The sequence below is a fragment of the Xenopus laevis genome, chromosome 3L (assembly GCF_017654675.1).
Source record: "Xenopus laevis strain J_2021 chromosome 3L, Xenopus_laevis_v10.1, whole genome shotgun sequence".
In the NCBI taxonomy this organism is placed as follows: domain Eukaryota; kingdom Metazoa; phylum Chordata; class Amphibia; order Anura; family Pipidae; genus Xenopus; species Xenopus laevis.
In genome coordinates, this window is record NC_054375.1 from 97,037,134 (window position 1) to 97,061,336 (window position 24,203).

The 24,203-nt window shown below is 39.4% G+C and overlaps 2 protein-coding genes across 2 annotated transcripts in view; both read right to left on the minus strand.

Moving 5' to 3' along the window:
* Positions 1 to 288: 288 nt before the first annotated feature.
* On the minus strand, positions 289 to 8,359 carry fbxl22.L (F-box and leucine-rich repeat protein 22 L homeolog). The gene is made up of 3 exons (XM_018251718.2): positions 7,737 to 8,359; positions 3,450 to 3,833; positions 289 to 1,621 (listed from the first exon to the last, which is right to left on the minus strand). Exons 2-3 carry the CDS (start codon positions 3,785 to 3,787, stop codon positions 1,261 to 1,263), a joined length of 699 nt encoding a protein of 232 aa, XP_018107207.1. The 5' UTR covers positions 3,788 to 3,833; positions 7,737 to 8,359; the 3' UTR covers positions 289 to 1,260.
* Positions 8,360 to 10,836: 2,477 nt separating this feature from the next.
* Positions 10,837 to 24,203, minus strand: part of usp3.L (ubiquitin specific peptidase 3 L homeolog) — a 28,288-nt gene continuing 14,921 nt past the window's right edge. The window contains 6 exon segments of the mRNA NM_001097080.1: positions 10,837 to 11,746; positions 12,216 to 12,283; positions 13,797 to 13,910; positions 14,299 to 14,417; positions 18,904 to 18,984; positions 21,958 to 22,064. Of these exon segments, the coding sequence (NP_001090549.1) occupies positions 11,581 to 11,746; positions 12,216 to 12,283; positions 13,797 to 13,910; positions 14,299 to 14,417; positions 18,904 to 18,984; positions 21,958 to 22,064 (655 nt within the window). The 3' untranslated portion in view covers positions 10,837 to 11,580.

Here is a 24,203-nt window from a genome sequence, read left to right on the forward strand (position 1 = left end):
GGGCTGGTGAGGGCTGTTTGGGCCTCTATGTGGGCTGATTGGGCCTCTGTGTACCTGAAATGCCAGGGTCTATTTTAATTCTCAGTCCAGTCCTGATTATGTACAACAGTCTTAATACACATATATACATACCACCAAGTTACAAGATTAAGGCAAAAAGGGACAAACCACAGGGAGCAGATACACGTGCCAATAATGTGAATACCCCAACGTTTCGGCACTATAGCCTTTGTCAAGGGGAAGTATTAGGGTGTTCTCATTATTGGCAAATGAGAATTTTTAAAATACCACCTTTGTTTAATAATTATTCTTTTCTTTATTGAGTGTGCATCCCTTCTCTATCCTTATATATGGTTTTGGGTAACTGACTGTGGGGTTATTTGCACCTCATATTTCTAGGAGTCTTTAGTGAATGGTAATGGGACAAGGGAAGTGTAGGAGGAGGATAAATGCTGTGCGTGTGTCTAGTGAGCAGTTTGTATTGCTAGAAACGCAGCACTGAGAGAAATACTTGTCACGACCCAACACATTGCTTCCCATTCAACTGGATAGGAATTGCTGCTATTTCTAGCTTCTCCTCTTACTCCCACAAACTGACAAAATGCTGCAAATCATCCAGTGTGCAATTACCCTTATTTATGATACTCTGTGCACATATCATTGGGGCAGCTGCAGTCCCTGTGTAAATAATAGGGCTCATTCACATTGCCCTATGTAGGGTAAAAAGTGCATTAAAAAGGCAGACTTACATAGCGGACGCCCCTAGGCCCACTTTCGTTTGTCACCCCCATCCCCTCCCTTTTACAGTATTTGCTCAAATTTTCATCGGGACCAGAGCAATGGCGATTGGTGCACGGGAAATTTAAAAAACAATGGTATCTTTTGCACATCCCCAGTGTGGGTGTGGTTGTCCTTCATCCCGCCCCCCAAAATCCTGCTGGCCTGGGCCTTGGTGGCCTCTCCACAAATCCGGGGTTGGTTTAATGAGCACTAAGGGCACACACTTGCGCTCCCCCAGGATTGTAAATGAGGCCAAATATCTTTAATCAGTGTGTTAATTGAAACCCCATAGAAGTCATGGTGTAGTTGTTCCTAGCAGCATGTCAGTGTTACAGCCATTCATTAACAGCCTGAATAGAAACATTTTTTGTTGTCCTCCTGCATCTCCTGCACAAAGTCTGATTGTATCTCACACCTCTATCAGTCTACTGCCAGTCTAACATTATGCATTGTTTGCCATTCACTTGCCAAGTACTGATGTTAAACTAACTTGTCTCTTCTGAGTATCAGCTTCCTGACTGTCCTTTGCAACAAAATCTTCTCCTCTGGGATTCTATCCGCAACCATCCCCGCACTTCTGTCTGCCTGAAGAGTCAGCCCTGGGCAAAACTGCTGCAGAAAATAAAGGCCCTCCTTGGTTATATTGCGGCAGAAATTGACATGGAGAGTGTTCAGGTGACAAGCAAGTACAGGGATCATGGCCAACATCTTGTCCGACACCCCAGAGCAGTTCTCTAACTTTAGACTGCGAAGGTTGGAACAGCATGTAAGGATCTCGATCAGAATGTCGTCATTCACATGGGCACAGCCAGACAGTGTCAGCGACTGCAGGTTTGGGCACCTAATATAGAGACGTTCCATTTAGTTAGTGCTCCAGTGAATGCTAATGCCATATAAATATGCCTAAGTAAAAGAATTTGTAAAATTCACTATGAAACACCTCAGCAGGATGAGTGTATAGATTATGGGCCTTATTTATCAAAATCTGAGTTTTTCTGATAATTTTATTTAAAAAAAAAAAGTATAAGCAAACTAGAATCCACGATTTGATCTTATTTATTATTTTAAAAAAACTTGATCAAATCTAGCGAAAATCTGAATCGTACAATTTTTTTTGGATTTTTTTTCCCAAATCACTTTTTTTCAGGCTTTTTCCCGAAAAGCCAGATTTTTCTGATTTTTGCCCAAAAAGTCAGATTTTCAGGCTAATTTCAGCGCAGACCACAGAAACTTCAAAATAAGATAGGGAGCTCTCCCATTGACTTATACACAACCTCAGCAGGTCGGAGATGCTGGATTTTCAGATTTGGATTTTTTTCATCTTTGGGGTATAATAAATCTCGAAAAATGCAAGGTTTTTTTTTTTTCACTAAAATTTGGATTTTATAGCAAAAAAAAAAAAACCAAGCACATTTTTAGAGTTTTTGACATTCGGAGTTTAATAAATAATCCCCATTTTCTGCTGTTTGATTATCAATAGATTTAGGTTTCATATATATATGAATATGAATAAGTGCAGATTTCTTTAGCCAGTGCAAGTACAAATAACTCCAGCTGCACTGTTGTCTGTGTAGTCTTGGAACTTTTCAAATAAACAGGCAATTAAATATGGCAAAACATACAACACAGATACTGTATCTAAAGGACTCAAGATGGCCATGAACATGTTACCATTTGTACCATAAACAATGTCAATCAAACAAATTCGCTCTTCTAAAAATCTTAAAGGGGTGGTTCACGTTTAAGTTAACATTTAGTAGGATATAGAGTGGCTTATTCTAAGCAACTTGTCTTTGCTTTTGATGTTTTTGAATGATTTGCCTCCTTCTTCTGACTCTTCGCAGGTTTCAAATGTGGGTCACTGACCCCTTTTAAAGACAAAAGCTCTGTAAGGCTACAGATTTAAAGGACAAGGAAAGGCGAAAAAAATAAAATCCCATTTTTATTTTCTTTAATGAAAAAGAAACCTACTTCCAATATACTTTAATTAAAAAATGTGTACCGTTTTTATAAGAACCCTGACTGTATGCAGTGAAATTCTCCCTTCATTTACTGCTGTGGATAGGAATTGTCAGATGGTCCCTAACTGCTGGGCAGGGAAACAATCATACTTATGAACAGCAGGGGGAGCCCACACCTTACTTACCAGCCATGCAGAACTCAAGCAGCTTTGTTTATGACGATCCCTAAGCAGCCCAGACCACACTGAGCATGTGCACAGTCAGGGTCAGGCAAAGATGTTTAACAAAGTTACAAGATGACAGCCCCCTGTGGCCAACTTTGAAAGCATAAATCATTTGTTTGATTAGGCTTGTGGTGCAGTAAGTTCATGCTTATGTTTAGCATACAAAATACAGCATTTCTAGCCTTATTCTATTTTAGACTTTCCTTGTCCTTTAAAGTTATTGCTACTTATTATTACTCATCTTTCTATGCTGGCCCTTTCCTATTCATGTTCCAGTCTCTTATTCAAATCAGTGCATGGATGCTAGGGTGTCGGACCTTAGCAACCAGATTGCCAAAATTGAGAACTGGAGAGCTGCTGAATAAAAAACTAAATAACTCAAAAACCACAAATAAAAAATCAAAACCAGTTGCAGATTGTCTAATCACTCAAAGTGAAATTGAAGCCCAGAGGCTTCAGCATAAAAACTGGCAGTGGCACTGACCTTTCACTGACTGCCAGAAGGAAGTCGCTGACTATGTTCTGATGTTGGCTGCACATTGATTTCTGCAGGGCAGTTTTCCACCAATCCTCAATGTTACAGACTTTCACCCGACTGGAGTACCAACAAATAGACAAGGATCTCAAAGCTGCCCCCAGGATAAAGTTCTTCTTGTTCAGTTCTGCAGGGCAGGTGAAATGTAAAACTGGCCACAAAGATGGCTCCCGGTAAACTTGCATAAGTCTGTGGCAGGTCTGTGCCAAACATCTGCGGCTGTGTTTATCCAGGAAGAAGAAGAGATACAGGAGGCACTCGGGGTACAGCTGGGTAATGTGCATCATTGGACTCTGCTCATGCCAACAAACCCATACACTTCCACAGGGGACTCTGCGTTGGTACAATGAAAACAATAGAGAGTACAGTCCCCTTAATATAAAGCACTATGAATGCCACCACTGAAATATTTATATAAAAATGAGTTCTGCAAGTTGCCCATAGACCTAGAGACAGGTGACCTGTGTTCTACAGAGCTAATGCGCTACAGTCATATGAAAAAGTTTGGGAATTCCCCATCAGCCTGCATAATAATTTATTCCATTTTCAACAAAAATAGATAACAGTGGTATGTCTTTCATTTCCCAGGAACATCTGAGTACTGGAGTGTTTTTCGAACAAAGATTTTGAGTGAAGCCGTATTCAGTTGTATGACATTAAATCAAATGTGAAAAACTGGCTGTGAAAAAATGTGGGTACCCTTGTAATTTTGCTAATTTGAATGTTTACAACTGCTCAATACTGATTACTGGCAACACCAAATTGGTTGGATTAGCTCGCTAAGCCTTGAACTTCATAGGCAGGTGTGTCCAATCATGAGAAAAGGTATTTAAGGTGGAAAATTGTAAGTTGTGCTTCTGTTTGACTCTCCTCTGAAGAGTGACAGCATGGGATCCTCAAAGCAACTCTCAAAAGATCTGAAAACAAAGATTGTTCAGTATCATGGTTTAGTGGAAGGCTACAAAAAGCTATCTCAGAGGTTTAAACTGTCAGTTTCAACTGTAAGGAATGTTATCAGGAAATGGAAGCCACAGGCACAGTTTCTGTAAACCCCGGGTCTGGCAGGCCAAGAAAGAAGCCCTTTCTGCCACAAATAGAGTCACTGGTTGTATGCAAAAGCTCATTTAGACAAGCCACAGTCATTTTGGAACAAAGTACTTTGGACTGATGAGACAAAAATGTAGTTATTTGGTCATAACAAAAAGCGAAGAAACCTCATTCCAAGAAGAAAACCTCATTCCAAAAAACTCATCTGCTACCAACTGTCACATTTGGTGGAGGTTCCATCATGCTGTGGGGCTGTGTGACTAGTTCAGGGACTGGGGCCCTTGTTAAAGTAGAGGGTCAGATGAATTCAGGATAATGTTCAAGTATTGATGTAACATCTCTGTTGGGTGCCCAAATTTATGTACCTGTCTAATTTTGTTATGATGCATATTGTATATTTTCTGTTAATCCAATAAACTTTGTCACTGCAGAAATACTAGTGTTTCCATAAGGCATGTTTTATATTAAAAGGAAGTTGCTACTTTGAAAGCTCAGCCAAATGATAAACAAAACTCCAAAGAATTAAGAGGGGTTCCCAAACTTTCTCATATGACTGTATGTAACCTGTGCTTTTTCCGGTTGCCCCCATGGCTACACAGCAGCTGGTTTGTATAATCCATAGTAATTTCTGAAGCAAAACACAACAATTTTTACCAGTGCAGGGCAGCAATAAATTATATTTTAATTACTTAAAGGGAATGTCAACCCCCCCCCCAAAAAAATGTTTTGGCTTATTAAATTATTTGTATATATATATATATATATATATATATATAAATATATATATATATGTAATGTTACTGAAAGCAGTGTTTGTCTCTCCTTTTCTTTTCTCTGCCCTGGTGGCTCAGACTGTTGATACAATGTAAGACAAGACAGCTGATTAATAGACCTGTCTTTGCTGGGGAACCAAGACTTTTGCAGTATTGTTTAGGGCTCTTACTGATGAGCGTTTTTACCTGCGCTTCCCTGCGTTCCGTTTTTCTGCATTCAGCCGCAGGGGAGCGCAGGAATAGACGCATTCCAATGGGGCTGTACTCACACAAGCGCGTGTAGGCGCCGAACGCAGGAAAAATGCAGCATGTTGCGTCTCAACCTGCGTTCAGTGCCTACACGCGCTTGTGTGAGTACAGCCCAGCAGGCGAGCGCAGGTAAAAACGCTCGTCAGTAAGAGCCCTTAAAACCTAGCCAGGAGTTAAGCAAATGCTGCTTTCAATAATAATTTTACGTGCAAATAACTTGGGAAGCTGCTCAGAATGGAGCAATAGCAGCAGAACGTTATCCAAACACTGGGGGTGTGGGGGAGAAGCAACTAATAAATGTTGTTTAGAAGCACATTTTCTTTTTCTTATGACACCCCATTAAATTACTACCAGTGTCAACCCTGAAGAGACCCAAAGCAGCGGCTACAAAACATTTTCTGCTTTCACCAAATGTCAAATCACGTTAACACAATCACTATCGTGAGAAGACGGTTATCTCGAAACAATCGTTAAAATGTACAATTTGTCCATCAAATAAAAAGACCATTTCAGGCGATATTGTCAGGTTGAAGCCAGGAAAACTGAGAGTAGCTGCCTGCTTGGCCCTGCAAACATAGATAGATTTCACTGGGACCGATCAATTTTCCCTCTTTAGGTGACTATATGGGGGTTATTTACTAAACTACGATGATTTTTTTTTTTTCATAAAATTGGACTTTTAAAAAATCATGAATTTTTATTTATAAATACATGCAAAAAACCCAGATAAAATCGGACTTTGATAAATAACCCCATATGTGTAAAGATCCGCTTGTTTGGTGAAACAAACACAGGCCACATTAACACACAGATGTGGTCTTCGATCCAATGGGAATATCAAACCTGTCTGATCAAGATCTGCCTGATTGCGGTTGGGTTGGCCTGTCAGCAAGCACCACTCAAGGGCCAACAATCTGCCGTCTCAGTGTGAAAGTTATTGAGCTGCGTTTGCCCAGCTTTAGGCTCAGAGTGATCCAGCACCTTTATATTGTGAAGTCATTGATTCTGGGACTCGATATCCCTCTAGTTTCCAGAGAATCCGCGCAGCAGCCACAGTGGAAAGCAGAGTCTTTCAGTCCCAGAATCATCAGTTTACAATGGAACAAGGTGAGGGCAGGGGTTGTAAGATCAGAGTATCATACGTTACCCACCACATAATAATCACATAAAAGTGACTCATTTGCGGGTTCAGATTTATATTCTTGTAATAATTCATGAGCCAGACGAGCAGTGGATTTGATTTATATCTCTGGATTATTGGGAAGGTCTCTTTGTAGCGATGGTTTGGTACATCAGATCAGTATCAGCAGCAAATACACAGAGCAGGCTCCATGAATGTTTTGTAACCAGAGGGTAAAACTCCACCTGCACTCGCTCCCCGAGGCAATTCTCTCTCTTATGGATATTAAGGGTGAGATACAGAAGTAGAGGCAGAAATGAAGCTGTTCCCAATTGTAGATATACTGTATCTGTAACAATCTCTTCTAGTCAAACAGATGCCCTTATGCTAGAGCTGGATTTAGAGCAGAGCAACGAGAAATGGAGGGTGATTCTGAGATGCAGCCCTCCAGCAGAGCACAGGGATACTGGGGTAGAACGTTAAATCTGTATGTAGGTTGTTACCCCCATACTGAACCCCAGCTTTTCTGCTTTGCCCAGGACTCCCTCTAGTCTGACTCATGTAGAAAATAAACATTTGTAAGTTCTCACTTCAAAGTGGTTATTCGCCTTTTATATTAACTTTTAGTATGATACAAGGATTAATATTATATATATAAAATATTATATATATAATAATTATTTTTTTGTTTTTATTCAGCAGCTCTCCAGTTTCCAATCTCAGCAAGCTGGTTCCTAGGATCCAAATTACCCAAGCAACCATACATTTATTTAAATAAAGGACTTGAATATAAATAGGAGAGGCCTGAATAAAAAGACGAATAATAAAAAGTAGCAATAAGTACATGTTTTCCATAGCGTCACTCTGTGAGGAGCCTTGGACTAATCCTAGTCAGTGGTGTGCGGGGCTTACACACAAATCTCTGAGCAACATTAACTGTGTAACACTATGCGGTGTACTTGCTGGTGGGAATGCATTCTGAGGAGTCCCTGCTCTGTGCAATCACTTTCCCCATGTGCCTATGAAAGGAAGGAAGAAGAGACCTACCGGCTGGAAGGGAGTGCTTCAGCGAGTGTACAAGAGACAGTAGTGAAGGTGCTGTAATGGTGGACATATAAGGCAGGGTGCTGGGGTCAGAGAGCAGCTGTCAGTTATTTATAGACAGAATTATCAGGCACTTTAAGTTGTGCCACAGTAGCACAGGGGCTTGCTTAATGGATATTAACAACAGGTCTAATTCCCTGGAAATTTGGGCAACCTCATTTGGCTGAATGCTTATGAATTCCTTGAACCTTAAAAAAGCCGATATTTAAGGGCGTATCTTGGTTTGTAGCAGGAGTGGGCTCTGGAGTTGTGTATGAGTGTCTGTAGCAAAACACTAACAGCTGCTCCAGCAAATGTCTGCGAAGCCTCAGGCACCTGTTCCACAACAAACACAACTGCCATCCCTGGGTTTAAGCAACTCATTCACTGGGAGGGACATCGGATCATGAAACTACAACTCCCAGCACCCTAAGACCATCAGCAGTTTGTGGCAAAAAAAGCAGCAAAGAATGGAGGCTTTTATGTAGCAAATAATCGCAGAGTAACACCTTGACAAACCAGGAAAAGCCACAGAGAGTAGCTGATGAGAATAGGGAAGCACCAAATCCAGAATTCAATTCGGGATATGGCCTTTTACAGCAGGATTCGGCCGAATCCGACCGAACCTGAATCCTAATTTGCATATGCAAATTAGTGACGGGAGGGAAATCGTGTGACTTTTTGTCACAACACAAGAAAGTAAAAAATGTTTTCCCCTTCCCACCCCTAATTCACATATGCAAATTAGGATTCGGTTCAGCAGAATCTTTTGCAAAGGATTCAGGGGTTCGGCCAAATCCAAAATAGTGGATTTGGTGCATCCCTAAATGAGACATTCATGTCTTAGCATAATATAAAAATAAATGGATAGTAGAGTAACTCTTAAATAGGAGCTCTGACCAGTGCATTGAGATCATTACACGGGACAACAGTTCTCTGCGACCCCTTACATCCCCACTATATGGTGCCTTCCCACACCCCCGTGAGATGAGGCAAGTCCCTGGGGCTCCTGCAGAACTTCTTTATGGCCTAAAGGAACAGGACCGACATCCACATACCAGCAGCTTCAAATGGATTTTATCCTTATTGTTTTGACAAACTAGGGAAGGGATGTTCAGCTGGAAGCCTGGAGCTCCAATGCTTGCCTCTGCTATCTCCATTGAAATCAGTGAGTTCATGCGACAACAAAAGGCCTGTTAAATTGCTATGTAAGAGGATGCAGTGTATGTGGCTGCCATATAGCCTCTAGGCCCATCAACTTGTATTAATTAAATATAACTGAAAACTGAAAGCCCAGCAGCCTCGCAGAGGGGACAATCCTTTATAGGGGCAGTTTGCTGGTTCATAATTTACCATTTTACTGAATGTAAATGTTCTCCATTTACTCCTATGGGGTTTTATAGAGATTATATTCAAAGGGGAACTCTCACTTCCCCTGTTGATAAATATAAACCTATAAATGGTATACAAGTAAAGAGAGAGCTTGGTTTGACTCATTGATAACTATATACCTCTATGCCAGTCAGGAGACATAATGCTGCTCGCAGGCTTCACATGCAATAGTGCTGCTTTATCACAACCATCAGACTATTGAATAAAAGGAATCCAGATTGATGCAGAGTGAATAATCTTGCTTTTTTTTCCAGTACAATGATATACATACGCAATGCTGCAGAAATCAGAGGTACACCAGATTGCAAATTAATTTATACAACTAACATGGAACAATAAAACTCAAACCACACATCAAAGTCTTATAACAACTGCACAAAGTATGAGCTAATAACAAGCAGAAATGTCCTGTTTTGGCAGGGGTAGGGAGGGTGCAATAATCCTGGGAATTAAGAGTTAACTTCATTTTACCATTTGTCTACTATTCATGCTGCCGTCCCTCAAATCAAGATTTGGTAACCCGTGGTCCTTTGAGTCTTGTGGACTTAAAATTCCCAGCAACACACAATCTTGTGCAGTTATGGGCTGCTGGGGATTAATCCTTTCTAAAAAAAAAAAAAATGTCAATAACGCTTGCAGAAAGTAGTGGCAGCACACAGACTCCTGCCAATAACAGCTTTCTCCTGCACATACGTAACTGGTCACATCTATCTGGACAAAGTAAGGGAGTGTAACAGACGGGCAGGCCATGGAACTGCCATGAAGAAATAAACTGCTTTTGCTTTGTTGTTGCTTTGTGTTTATCCTTCTATAATAAGGTGCCTAGTACTGGTCAGCTTTTTGAATGCCATCATCACTAGCAGTGTCAGAGAACAGATCATGTGATCAGACACATTTGCTTGAGTAACCAAGAGGTTAAGAAGAACAAGAACATTGGAGATTAAAGGGCAAGTCAATGAAGCAGGTGCTAAAAGAAAGAAGATTAACAGCATCATACAGTTTGCATCTGCTGAGGTTTGTCGGAGATGCAACCCCTTGAGCTCAGCATGTACAGCTGTACACTGGGACTGTAATTTGCAAATGGGAAGCGACAAGAGATTAGGCACAGAATTGGTACTTTCAATGCACTATTCCTATCACTGCCAGAGTCATTGTCATTCACACACAAGGAAAGATTGCAGATTTTGTTTGATAAAAGCATTTGGAAAGTCTATTGTGCAATACACGGCTTCTTTAAATACCCAGCAGAACACATGCCTGTAAAAACAAACGGTAGAACCCTTGATGCCTGGAATGAACATATATCAATTGCGCTGTCGTCACACATCAACCAGTCTCTCAGGCTCCAAATCAGTTTTGGCTTCGCAGTCCATGAGCTGCACTATTTGTGTTTACTATATGGCTATGCTGACACAGTTATGGGAGAGAAATAGCCCTGTTGGTTTCATTTATCAACCAGAAGTGAAATGGAATGTAAGGCAATATCCCCGATGGTCCAAACATCTTGAAAGAGGCATCATTCTTTACAAACTGAATTACAGTTGCTTATGTGTTTCTCCATTTTATAGCAGCAATGTGGATACACAGAGTCCTAATGAAGACACTCCATTTCAAAACCACATGGGGAAGACCCCCAAAACAGAATTACCGCATTGAAAAAAAAAAACAAGTCTTTTTTTTTTTTTTAAGAGGTACTGATGTTTAAAAATTCAAAAATAACTGGGGACTCAACACACACACATTATACATGTTTGAGAGCAGCCGTGTTGTACTAATGTTAATATGTGGGAGCGCAATCACTAGGAAAATAGGAAAACACACATAGCTACCCTTGTCATACACCTTAATGTTAATGTCACAGCTTTTACTAGCAGAGACGTGGCCCCTGTCATTGACAGTAACATAAACCAATCACAGCTGGTAAAGGAGGTTGAGTCTAAAACAATGTTTTCAGGCTTAAAAAAAAAAAAACAAAAAAAAACACAATACCAGGGGTGACCGACAGGTGGTATTAAACTCAATGACAAGAATGAAGGGTGGGTTTGAAAATTTCTCCACCAGTCGAAGTGCTCCTTTGGAGAAAGTAGCAAGTGTGACGTTATCCTTAGACTGCTATTGGATGCTGGAGGGACACAAGCTATACATCTGCTATAATTGATTTGTGCGCTGACACTAATATATGTAGGAAAGCTACATATACACAAACTGTACTTGTACTTCACTTGGTAAGGAAAATGATTTCCTTTATTCACTGGCAGACAGTGGATTACTTTACTATAATGCAGGATAAAAAAAGTTATCTGATGGGATGTGAGAAAGTGCACAAAAAAAATGTCTAATCAAGTATTAGCCGAGAGGTTGGAGAACACCCTGCTGGGGCAGAGAGGGAGAAGTCTACCATTCTGGCAAGAGGTATTTATAGTTTCTCAGTTGTGGCAGGAACCTGGCGTTCCACATAAAAAAGAATATAGGCTTTTGCTTTTGCCACAGTCTCCTCTTCTGTAAGTGTCACTGTGCTGTCATTGAAATGGAACCAGCGCCCTTCATGGGTGGCATAGGCAGTGTAGTGACCAGACCCAACACTGAAACCAAACAGAGAAAAATGCATTAGGCAAAATAGCCAGAGAGAAGAATTAGAATAACGAAGCAATGAAATTGCAATACATTTATATATTAGTAAAAGGACAAAAAAGCATTCAAAAAGTTATTTAACTCAACACACACAACATAAAATATCCAAATTGCTTACAAACGCATCTTTTATTTGCAAGTTGTACACCGGAGGTAACCCCCTTTCTTAACGTTTGTTAGTTTTAATCTAACTTAATAAATTACCCATCAGACAAAGAACAGAAGAGAGTAGAGGGAATGTTTGACTACTGGTCAATGGGTTATAAGACACCCAATTCACTGTTTGATCAATTTTCAAAGACTTGTGGAGAAGTGTCCCCTTTTTGTAAATATGCCCCTATATGCAAGTTTATGGTATGAGGTTTATTTGTGTAGTATCCAACATTAGGATTAATCTCAGTCCAACAGTCACAGACTTACCCCGAGCCATGATGAACAACTACAGCTTCAAGATCATACAGACAGCTTTCTGGACCAATATTTTCTGGCTGCGTTTGGGGGGTAAGCAAATGTATTAGCAACACATTTTATATATATATATATATATATATATATATATATATATATATATATATATATATATATATATATATATATATATATATATATATATATATATATATATATATATATATATATATATATATATATATATATATATATATATATTTTACATATGTACTTTCAAAGATGAATGAACACTAGAATAGATACGTGCTGTAAACTGGAGCATCTCACTATTATAACAAAGTCCGAACATATAGAAGTGCATTAACAATTAACACTGTACACACAGTCACATGTTTATTACAAACAGCAATTTGCACAATGTTGCCTTATACTGTACTCTGCATATTCATTAAAACCTTGTGAAATAGTTTAGAATAAACCCCAAAAGAAATTACTGGCTATTGCTCTGGGGCCCTAGTTTCACTCTCAACCTTGGCACTACCTATTATTATTACGCTAGCACAGAAAGGAAAAAACATTTCATGGATACTGCATAGTAAGCAACAAAAACTCATGCGGAGTTTAAAAAATAGTCATGGGATTTCCCTTCCTGGCCCTAATTTGAATATTCAAATTAGGATTCAGATTCTGTTCGGCCAGGAACAAGGATTTGGCCAAATCCCGAACTGAATCCTGGATTCGGTGCAGTCAGTTTTAAAGGAAAACTATACCCCCAAAATGAATATAAACAGATAGTTTATATTAAAGAATCTTACCAAACTGGAATATATATTTACATAAATATTGCCCTTTTACATCTCTTGCCTTGAACCACCATTTCGTGACTCTATCTGTGCTGCCTCAGAGATCACCTGACCAGAAATACTACAACACTAACTGTAACAGGAAGAAGTGAGGAAGCAAAAGGCAGAACTCTGTCTGTTAATTGGCTCATGTGACCTTACATGTGGTTTGTATGTGTGCACAGTGAATCGTACGATCTCAGGGGGCGGCCCTTATTTTTTAAAATGGCAATTTTCTATAATGATTATGAATGGCACATACTACTAAAAAAGTATATTATTATGATAATGATTCATTTACATGAAGCAGGGTTTTACATATGAGTTGTTTTACTCAGTATCTTTTAATAGAGACCTACATTGTTTGGAGGGTATAGTTTTCCTTTAAGTAACTAACTGCTTTAAGGGTTTTCAAATTTCATGTAGGAGAAATGGTCTAATTATCATGCTGTGTAAAACATTGAAGAAAAAAAAAAATCATAGTTGGCTTTGCCCATAGCAACCAGTGATTAGATTTCAACAGTCACCTAGAAGTTAGAAAACAAACACAAATATATGACTGGTTGCTGCGGGCAACGTCACCAGTGATGTTGGTCTCCAATGTGATTATATATGCCCCTAAGATTGCTAAGAATGAAAGAAGAGTAAGAATTATTAAACAAAGAGTTAATGAAAAAAATCCGTAATACATAACAAGAACATATAGATAATCTCAGAGACACAGAAGAACAAATGTAATGCACATTACCTCTAACAAAAATGACTTCATATCCAATCCTCGTAGAGGAAAATCTACATATGTGTCCACTTTGTTCCTCAAGTAGGCTGTCCAATGGAACCTCTTCAAGTGTAGGCAAAGCACCTGATTGTTGGGAATATTAAAGAGGAATATAAGGAGTTTCATATTAAATCTAAGTAAGAAAACACACTACACATGGTACTATAATTTACATCAGCGGGTCCAAAGCATGCTCCAGCTTTTAGCTTTGCTGGAATAAATTTATCTGTTTTTAACAGCTGTTCTGTAATAGTTATTAAAGGGCAGCTATCATGCCAAAATTGTGGGTGTCAGCAGGGGTGTCCCTAAATGGTAATATAGTGCACAAAAAAAATCTCCCCAGCCTACAGCCATATATTTTTTTTTTAAACATTTTTAGTATATTGTCCCTTAAAAGCACTGAATAGTCACTATCTGTCTCTCCATCTTCCACAATGAGATAGTTAAATAATACTAAGAGGCAAGGGCTGACCTTTGGTAGTTTCTGGATCCAAAACTTTTTGGTGGACTTCTGTTTCTTTTTGCACTTTAGACATGTGTAGAGTTCTGTCTCATCTAGTTCCTCTAAGTCTGTAAAGCTGCGAAGACAGTCTTCAAGAGAGACAAAATAAGTGTCAAAATCCCCAACTACAAACTTACATCAGTATCATACAGCTGTTTGAACATATACGAATATCAAACTTAAAAGGATAATTAAACATTTAAAATATAAATACTTTTTTATTTTATTTTTTTTTAACTCAGGCAAGTTTATTGAAAAATCAGCACATCATATACAGTGTTTAAACCACGGTTTACCAAGGAACTAGCAAGATAGGTATACAGTGTAGAAGGACATCTCCAAGCATAATTAACATGTTCTGAAATCATATAGCACTCGTATAGACAAAGTCATACGAGTCCCGTAATCCCCTTAGTGACTCATCATAGCAAAGCTAGGGGGCTTCCAGTTATTCCAACCATTGGTCCCAAATTTTTTGAATTTTTTTGGATGAGCCTCTAGACTTATTTATTAGTTTTTCTATTGTATATAATTGGTTCACCTCAGAAAGCCATTGCCCATAGGTGGGGGGTAACTGATCCTTTCCTGGTTACCAATTTCCTCCCAACAAATAAGCATTCACTTACTAGAATACGTTGACAATGTGTATATTTCTCTTTTAGACCAACAAATAACAGACAAGCTTGAGGCGTACGGGGAATATCACCCTCCAGGACAGAGTTCTGGACCAATACAATGTTAAAGCGGGGCAATCCCCTACCATGTGCAGTAGGGAAGCATTACCAACATGACATCGGGGGCATTCAGGTGACAATTCTGTGTAGCTTGGCAGGTGTATAGTAAGCCATGTGTACAAAAAATAATTGTAACATCCTATCCCTATAGTTGAGGGAAGCGTAAGAGGAGGATTCCAGAAGTTCATCCCAGTCATCATCTTCTAAGGGATACTGAGTAAAACAGCTCATGTGTAAAACCCTGCTTAATGTAAATGAACCATTATCATAATAATATGCTTTTTTAGTAGTATGTGCCATTGGGTAATCATAAATAGAAAATTGCCATTTTAAAAAATAAGGGCCGCCCCCTGAGATTGTAAGATTCACTGTGCACACATACAAACCACATGTAAGGTCACATGAGCCAATTAACAGACAGAGTTCTGCCTTTTGCTTCCTCGCTTCTTCCTGTTACAGTTAGTGTTGTAGTATTTCTGGTCAGGTGATCTCTGAGGCAGCACAGATAGAGTCACGAAATGGAGGTTCAAGGCAAGAGATGTAAAAGGGCAATATTTATGTAAATATATATTCCAGTTTGGTAAGATTCTTTAATATGTCATTCAATTTGATATAAACTATCTGTTGCTTAAGTATTCATTTTGGGGGTATAGTTTTCCTTTAACCAGTAGCCATTGTAGGGGGGTGAGGGAAGTACCCGGTAATTGCTGCTGCAATGTAAACAGAGTTTGGTGATGCGCAGCATCCACCCAGGTGGCCAAATGGCTCAGTTGAGTCGCAAGATAATACAAATATACATTTGGAAGACCTCCCTTGTCTTTACTCCTAGTTAGGTTTGAAAGGCTTACTCTCAGTCTGGAGAAGGCCCAGATCAGCTGCCTAATAAGGGATTCCATTCTATTGAAAAAGCTCTGAGGAATCATCAGGGGAGCCTGCAGGAGCATGTATAGCAATTTGGGGAGGAGAATCATCTTCAACAGTTGAATGCGACCCATGGGGCCCAGCAGCAGGGATTCCCACGCTTTGACTTTAGCCAGAGTTATATCACACAAGGGAAATACATTGGTCATATAGAAGTCAGTCAAAGGCAATTTAATTATCACCCTGAGATATGTGAATTGAGGAACTACAAGAAAAGGGAAAGCAGTGGGGCAACCCTGAGAGGGGAGCGGGTCCACTTGAGCTGGGCTTGTAACCAGACCGGAGACTCGGGCAAAGTTGGTAGTCAGGGTGAACAAGGCTTGTGGAGAAAGAACCCAGTCACCTAAGTATATTAGAGTGTCATCAGCATAGAGCTGTATGCGCTCTTCATGTTGCCCAATTCGCCACCCCTGAATCAAAGGACTTGACCTAATAACCTGGGCAAAAGGCTCCATAGCCAAGGCAAAGAGGAGCGGGGATAGGGGGCATCCTTGGCGTGTGCCACTTTTCAAAAAGAAGGGGGCGGACTGGGCTCTGTTCACTATTAGGGACGATATATAGCAGCTTGATCCAGTTTGTGAATGCTTCACCAAAGTTAAATTGTCTAAGAACAGCCCAGATATATGGCCATTCTACTGTGTCAAACACTTTAGATATGTCAAGAGCGGCAACTGACCTCTGCCCTTTGTTATCGTGAGGAGTAGCCAAGTTTAGGAACAGCCGTCTAAGGTTTAAAGCAGTGGATTTACCCAACATAAAACCTGTTTGATCATCAGCAATAAGGACACTTTAGGATTTTACAAATATAAATACATTTTTAATGCAGAGTATCTTACTGAAGTAAGTTTCAGGCCGGTTGACACTTTAAAGGATAAGTAAACCATTAAAACGAGTGAATATAAAATTGATGAGGGTAATATTCGAAGCACTTTTTGCAATTTACATTCATTATTTATTTATTTTAATTCCAAGATATGAAAGTATGTGTGTACGGTTTACAAAAGCCCCACCTGTTGGTCAGTTTCCAACCAGTCTGACCACCAAGTAGTTGTGGAATTTGACAGGCGAAAGAAAGAGGGGAGGTCTGATGTTCTTCTGGTTAGAAACATTTTTTAGAAACCTCTCACTTTTTTTTTTCTTTCTCCTGACAACTTCTATGACTGCTTGGTGGTCAAAATGGTTTGGAAACCGACCAGCAGGTGGCTCATTTCTTACTTCTGACCACTTCTTCAGCTACTTAGTGGTCAGAAACAAGCAGATGGCGCTATTGTAACAAAATTAATTTATATTAACAGTACATGTAATCCTTCAATAAAAATAATGAATATAAATGGCAAAAGTGCTTAGACTAGCATGCTCACCAATTTTTAATTTTTTATACTTGTTTTAAAGGTTTACTTATGCTTTAAAGTGTCAACCAGACTGAAAATGAATTCAATAAGGTGCTCTTCAATAACAATAATTTGCTTTTTCATTTTATAAATATATTAAACAGTGTATAGTATATGTTATAAATATACACAAGCATCAATCACACCAATCAATTATTTCATCTCATATTATAAATGTATGGGGGCAGATGACCCTGGACTGGATAATGATGAATTAGAGAATATTCAGATGAATTCTGGATTTGCTGCCAAGACAATAGACAAGAAGCCAATTAGCTGCATACAATACAGAAATACAAATAAGCCTTAGGCTGTTAGTATTTAAAGCAACTATGCTGCTGGAAAGCAATAATATTGGCTGCCCCATGTATTTCCTAATTTCACTTCATCAAGCATCATGTCAGCAGAAAGTTTATCCAAATTTAATAAGCACAGAGAAAGCTTTCTAGACAAACTGTAAAATGAAGAGAAAGCTATACAGAATCTGAACAATGAACTACTGTATACAATATAATATAGTATTAGAAATGTTTCAATACACACAGATTACCTATTTGCAAATATAAAAATAAAAAGTAGGTTTCAAGGTAACGGTATGTAAAATTTGTACATCACCCCCACTCATACCAAGTTTACAGAATAAATAAATCTTTATTGAAAAGGTCACCCTGATTTTTGTTCAGCAATATCCCAGAAAGTAAGCAAGCCTTAACCACCCTGATTTTTTACCTCATTAGCCTTCATGCTTCCTCCTAAACGAATAGAGAGGTTATACACCCATTTTGGGAATACATGCTCTAGAGCAGGGGTCCCCAACCTTTTTCACCAGTGAGCAACTTTCAGATGTAAAAAGAGTTGGGGAGCAACACAAGTATGAAAAATGCTCCTGGGTGGTGCCAAATAAGGGCTGTGATTGGCAGCCGCTATGAGGACTGGTAGCATAAAGGAGGCTCTGGTTGGCAGTACATCTGGTTTTTATGCAACCAAAACTTGTCTCCAAGCCAGGAACTCAAAAATAAGCACCTGCTTTGAGGCCACTGAGAGCAACATCCACGAGCTACTGGTTGGGGATCACTGCTCTAGAGTATGTATACAATAGTTTATCTACATTGGGAACCTGTAATCTGCACAGTTACTTACAGAGCCATCCATTTTTAATGGCATTAAGGAGTCCAGTATTATTTAACATGTAAGCCAATGCTCTCGGCATTCATTTTATCTGTTTATAGAGCAAAGTTAACTAAAAAATGCTGAGTAAATTTCTGCATATTTAATATACTGGCAAATATCGAACAATTATTGTGCACCAGAAATGTATTTTGTTAAAATTGCTTGCTTTCTGGGAAATGCCATGTGGATAAAATAAAGGCGTCCTTTATATTTCTTTTAATCTTTGTAGGTGTACTTCATTTACATAGTCCGTTATTAGCCTATTTTCCAGAAAATCTTTGCATCACGTGCCACCAAAACCATAATGTAATGGAAACTCTTGATTAGAGGGCAGGTTGGTCTATTAATTTTGTTCATACCTCGCAGGGTACAGGTTGGTCCATTTTCTTGGTTCTTACAACGCTTGTTTCGGAATTGGCTTGGAATATCTAAAGAGAGGTCTGGGAAAGAAAGGAGTATTAAAAGGGATGTAAAAGCAAATAAATAAAATCACGTTTTTACTTTTTTAATGAAAAAAAATCTTTCTCCAATATACTTTGATTAAAAAAATGTGTACTGTTTTTATAAGAAACCCAATTGTATGCAGTGAAATTCCCCCTTCGTTTTACTTGCTCTTAATGCTGTGCATAGGTCCCAACTGCTCTGCAGGGAAACGATCATACCGTCAAACGTCAGGGGCAAGTGATAATTGGTCAGGTGGGCAAAAAATACAACAGTAACAAGGACCACGTTGGTTTGTTGATGCGGTCTTCGCACCGAGCTCCTGCATTCCCCTTATTGTGATCTGATTGTTGGGCCCTAGGGCACATGAAGGGATCAGCCCTATATTGCCCACTCAAGGTGGGCATATCAGGACAAGATCCGCTCCAAACGAGCAAATCTGCACATGTATGACCACCTTTACTCTGACTAATGGTGTTGCTTGCTCCTTTGAAGACCCATACCCCAGGTGTGCATCTAGGTCTATGCAATAAAATTAGAAGTAGTATGTGTTACCTGAAGTTCTGATAAGCACTACTTAACTACTGGGAATATCTTGAAGTTGTTTATCAACAACAGATGAGTGAGGGCAGTTCGGACCAGCTTGAACTTATATTTCCAGAGGTTTATCGTTTTGCTAATAGTGAGACAGTATCAAACCATGGTGAGAGAGAATGAGTCATGAATCAAGAGAGAATGCAGTGAGTCAGTCATAAGAAAAACAATCTATAGCTACTAAATGAAACATAACTTTTAATCAGTCATATTTACAAAGTTGACTGTTTTTATGTGCTCTTCCTTATATTAAAATTTTATTTTCGCGATAGTTCCCCATTAGTTGCTACAAAATAAAAGAACAAAGTAACAATCTGATAGTAGAGAAGTGCTGCATGTGCCAGTAATACAGCTAGTAATTAGTTGTAATATGGTCACTAATGGCCCAAGTAGTGGAAGCCCATGATAACTGTAAATGATAAGGAAATTAGAAGTCACTGAGGGGTTGTTCTATGACCATATAAAGGCACAAGGCTGCGTTATACAGGGAACTCTTGAGTATCACTCATGTATTATAAGGGATAATGTACTCCCTACTTTGAATGATAAGGATATTAGATGATATATTCTGTATAACGGGGGTTATTTGTTCTGTTAGAGCCAGAGAATTTATTGCAGGTTGGGAGTAAAATCCCAATACAGCAATGGGGTGCTTCATTCATTTCTCTTTTCCTTCAGGGACATTTGGGGTGCAGGATGAGGTGTTTCTAAGTATCTCATGTGTGTTTCTAATTATCCCATGTGTACTGGGGAGTGTTGGGGTGATGGCAACAGTAGAGCATCTGCAGGAAGACACTCAGATTTGGGAAATGCATTTTTATTCTCCAATCAGATGTGCTGCCTTTATTTTTATACCAAGAATGATTTTTATTCTACATACTTTTGTGTGTGTCGGGGAGATAGTGCTGCTGCTGTACACAACCTGTCATACTGCTGCTCTCATTCTACAGTCACATGATGTAATATTGTGTCACGTGGTTTGTCTGCCTAGAGCATTGTATAATAAATAGATGCCAGAGCATTCTGGGTTATGGGCACTAGTTATTATGGGAGTTAAGGTGCATCCAACTAGTTATTATGGGTTGTTACCCCTAGCTATAGTGGTGACATCTCATCTGGCTTTGTGCCTAATGGAAGCCTTTTACTTTCAGGGGTTGCTGGGATTTGTAGTTCATTTGCTTATTTCTAGCATTTTATAAGGAAGGGTGGGAGGTACAAGGAACTGCTAGTGGCACAGGCAGAGGGGGAAGCAGACACAATCATGGTGGTAAACCAGAGCAGTGCCCAGAACTGAAACCCCACTGGGAATTAATGTATTTATAACAGGAAAAAATAGATGTATTCTTCCCTGCCACATATAAGTTTGTATGCGAGTAATGAGACACGGGAGTATTAGATAAGCAGCAAAATCAAAATGGAGCAGCACATTCACGTGTCTCACTACTCACATACAAACTTATATGTGGCAGGGAAGAATACATGTATTTTTTCCTGTTATAAATATTTACTTATAGAAAGGGTTTTTGTTTTCTTAAAGACACTTCAGATATTCCATTAATACAATACAGTCTTACACTGAGGGATACTGCAATCTGGCTTCAAATGTCAAATCGCTATTTACATTAATCTGCAATCAAGCCAATCAATCAATGGTGATGTAAATACTTTTTTTACATAACAAAACAATGTAAAAAATGTAAATCTAATAATTTTTCCCCAATAAATCGTATGCAGAAACATATATAGCAAGGTCCTTGGGCCACCTTAATTTACTCTATATTCACACCCCTGCTTCTCAGTGAAATTATTTGTGAGTTTGTATTATAGTAGCTGTGGTTGGGAAGGGGGTGTGGACTCAATGCATTCTTTTGTCCTAGCAAAACCTACTTTACTGTTAGTTGATCTTTTGTGTAGTGGATAAAAGGGACATGGACAAAAATATTGATACTATTCGCTTGTGTTCATGGGAGACCCAAAATTTCTGATGGTGGCCCTGATAATTCACAAAGTGTAGTTGGTAAGTTGTATAATATTATTAAACTAGTGCCTGGTGATGATTCAGAGCAAGAGAGAAAAGAGCCTGAAAGGCTGATGTTGCAGAACAGATATGAAAGAGAATGCAACAAAAGCAAGTAACCAGCGTAGTAGCCGTCAGCTAAAAGTTAATTATAATTAAAATTATATTCAATTTAAAAATTATATTAAGATGACTTTCCTTCTACAGTATAACCATGGTGACTGAAGATGAGTAGTCGTGCTTCCACAACAGCGAACGGGGAATTCTGGGACAACTGCTAGGAAGGCATTGTACAGTGGGACTATTTCACCATATGGACAGTTCCGTAGGAAATATTAAAAATAAAAGTTTTATCTTATACCTAGGAATGGATCAAATTTTCTTGATTCTGTTCCACAAATTAGGCAGTTAACTTCATTCTGTAGAACTCCCCCAAATACTGAGGTTACCACAGTGGATGCACCATTTCTACATAAAAGGATAAAAAGAGCGAAGATTTATTGTTACAGTATGTCACTAAAAGAGCAGAATAAGGAAACATTCATATATAGCATACAGTGACAATGCAGCTCCATACAGTGCCAATATTGAATATTGATCGTGACAAACTTAAATAGATGAAAATGTATGAAATGTAAACATTTTCCCTCCATAAACTATCCTTTATTTTTAGTTTATAGTACAACGTATGAGGAATAGAACATTTGTTTAGCTCATTAATTACACAGATTTCATTACTGCCTTTTTTTTTTTTTTTACTAGCAGACCATTACAACAACAAGAACCACCCAAGAAAATAGGAAATTGTAATTACTTACCGTAATTTCTGTTTCCTAGTCACCTTCCATGGCAGCATTCACCAATGGGTTAAACCCTCCCTTCAGGCCAATGGACAGGAACCTCCCTAAAGCAAGTTAAAAGCCCCAGCCCCTCATTTACTCACTGTCTTAGTTAAAAGCTTGTCTAGAAGGGTGGGAATTCGTTGGTGAATGCGGCCATGGAAGGTGACCAGGAAAAATAAATTATGGTAAGTAATAATTTCCTGTTTTCCTTGTCACCCCTGGCATGCATTAAACAATGGAAACTACCAACTAAATCAGGGAGGGACTTCAAAGATGATCTTTGGTAAGAACTTGAAAGCAGGCCTAAGCACCACCTTATCCCTGAAAATCACCATAAACGGTTCTGCAGCCGATAGTGCCGCCAATTCACCCATTCTACATGCTGATGTTACAGCAACTAGCAAGAGTACTTTTATAGAGTAAGATTCCATATGGAAATATCATCTAGTGGCTTTGTCAACATGTCTAGGACAAAAGGCAAATTCCAAGGTGGTGAATATTTCCGGATGGTAGGTTTTACTCTCCTAAAAGATTGAAGAATCGTTGGACCAAAGGATCCACCGCCCATATTCTTCCTGTTTGTGCCGAAATAGCAGACACCTGCACTTTGCGGGTATTCATATGCAGACCTCTCTTATAACCGGAAAAAAGAAAATCTACCACCATGGAAGCTGTAGGCCAATATGGGTCTTGTTGTTTTGAGATAACAGATTGTGCAAACTTGTCCGAAATTTTGTAATATTGCGCGGACGCAGACATTTTTCTTGATTGGAGTAGGAAATCCACCAATTTTCCCTTGCAATTCAACATCCTTAGTTCCTCCCTTTCAACCTCCATGCCATCAAGGATAGGTGGTCTTCCTTTTGGAACTGAAACATCCCTTCAGACAGCCAACCCTGAAACTTCAGAATTTTTCTGGGCTCTCCCAGGGTCAATCTGTGAAGTAGCGGAAACCATGGTCTCCTTGGCCAATATGGAGCCACTACTATTGCATTTGCTGCTTCCCGCTCTATCTTCTTTAGGACTTTCCAGATGAGGGGAATTGGGGGAAACATACATTAGCCCTCTTGACCATTCCTGTCTCAGACCATCTATGGCTGCTGCCTCTCTGCATAGGTATCTGGAAAAAAACTTTTGACATTTCCTGTTCTGAATGGTTGCCATGGCATCTACCTCTGGTGCAGGCCCGGACTGGCAATCTGTGGGTTCTGGCAAATGCCAGAGGGGCTACTATAAGGTGCCATAGAAAGTCACTATTCAGTGGGCTGGTGGGGGCTGTTTGGGCCTCTGCGTGGGCTGATTGGGCCTCTGTGTACCTGAAATGCCAGGGCCTATTTTAATTCTCAGTCCGGGCCTGCTCTGGTGACCCCCACATGTCCACCAAATCTTGAAAAATGTCTTTGTGAAGATCCCATTCTCCTGGGTCTAATATACTCTGACTTAGAAAATCTGCTTTCTGGTTTTCGACTCCCGGAAGATGTACGGCTGTCACGTTTTCCAACCATAACGCTGCCCACTGAAAAATCGGTTCTGCCTCTTCCAGCAATCCCAAACTTCTTGCTTCTGAACATAGGCCACTGCCATGGTGTCTGAAAACACTTTCACACTTTTTCCTCTTTGATGCTCTGTGAAGGCGAACAGGGCTTCTTTTATTGCCCTTAATTCTAAGGCATTTGAGGAAACCTGTTTCAACGCCCAAGAACCTTGCACCATTAGTTCTCAAACGTGGGCCTCCCAGCCGACACCCAATGCATCTGTTCTTACG

What these genes read in the sequence shown, in the direction of transcription:
- fbxl22.L (XM_018251718.2), bottom strand. Translation starts at nt 3,787, where the DNA reads ATGATGCACATTACCCAGCTGTACCCCGAGTGCCTCCTGTATCTCTTC. An exon ending in CTTCTGGCAGTCAGTGAAAG is followed by an intron (nt 1,622 to 3,449) that starts GTCAGTGCCACT and finishes TCTCTATATTAG; the next exon opens with GTGCCCAAACCTGCAGTCGC.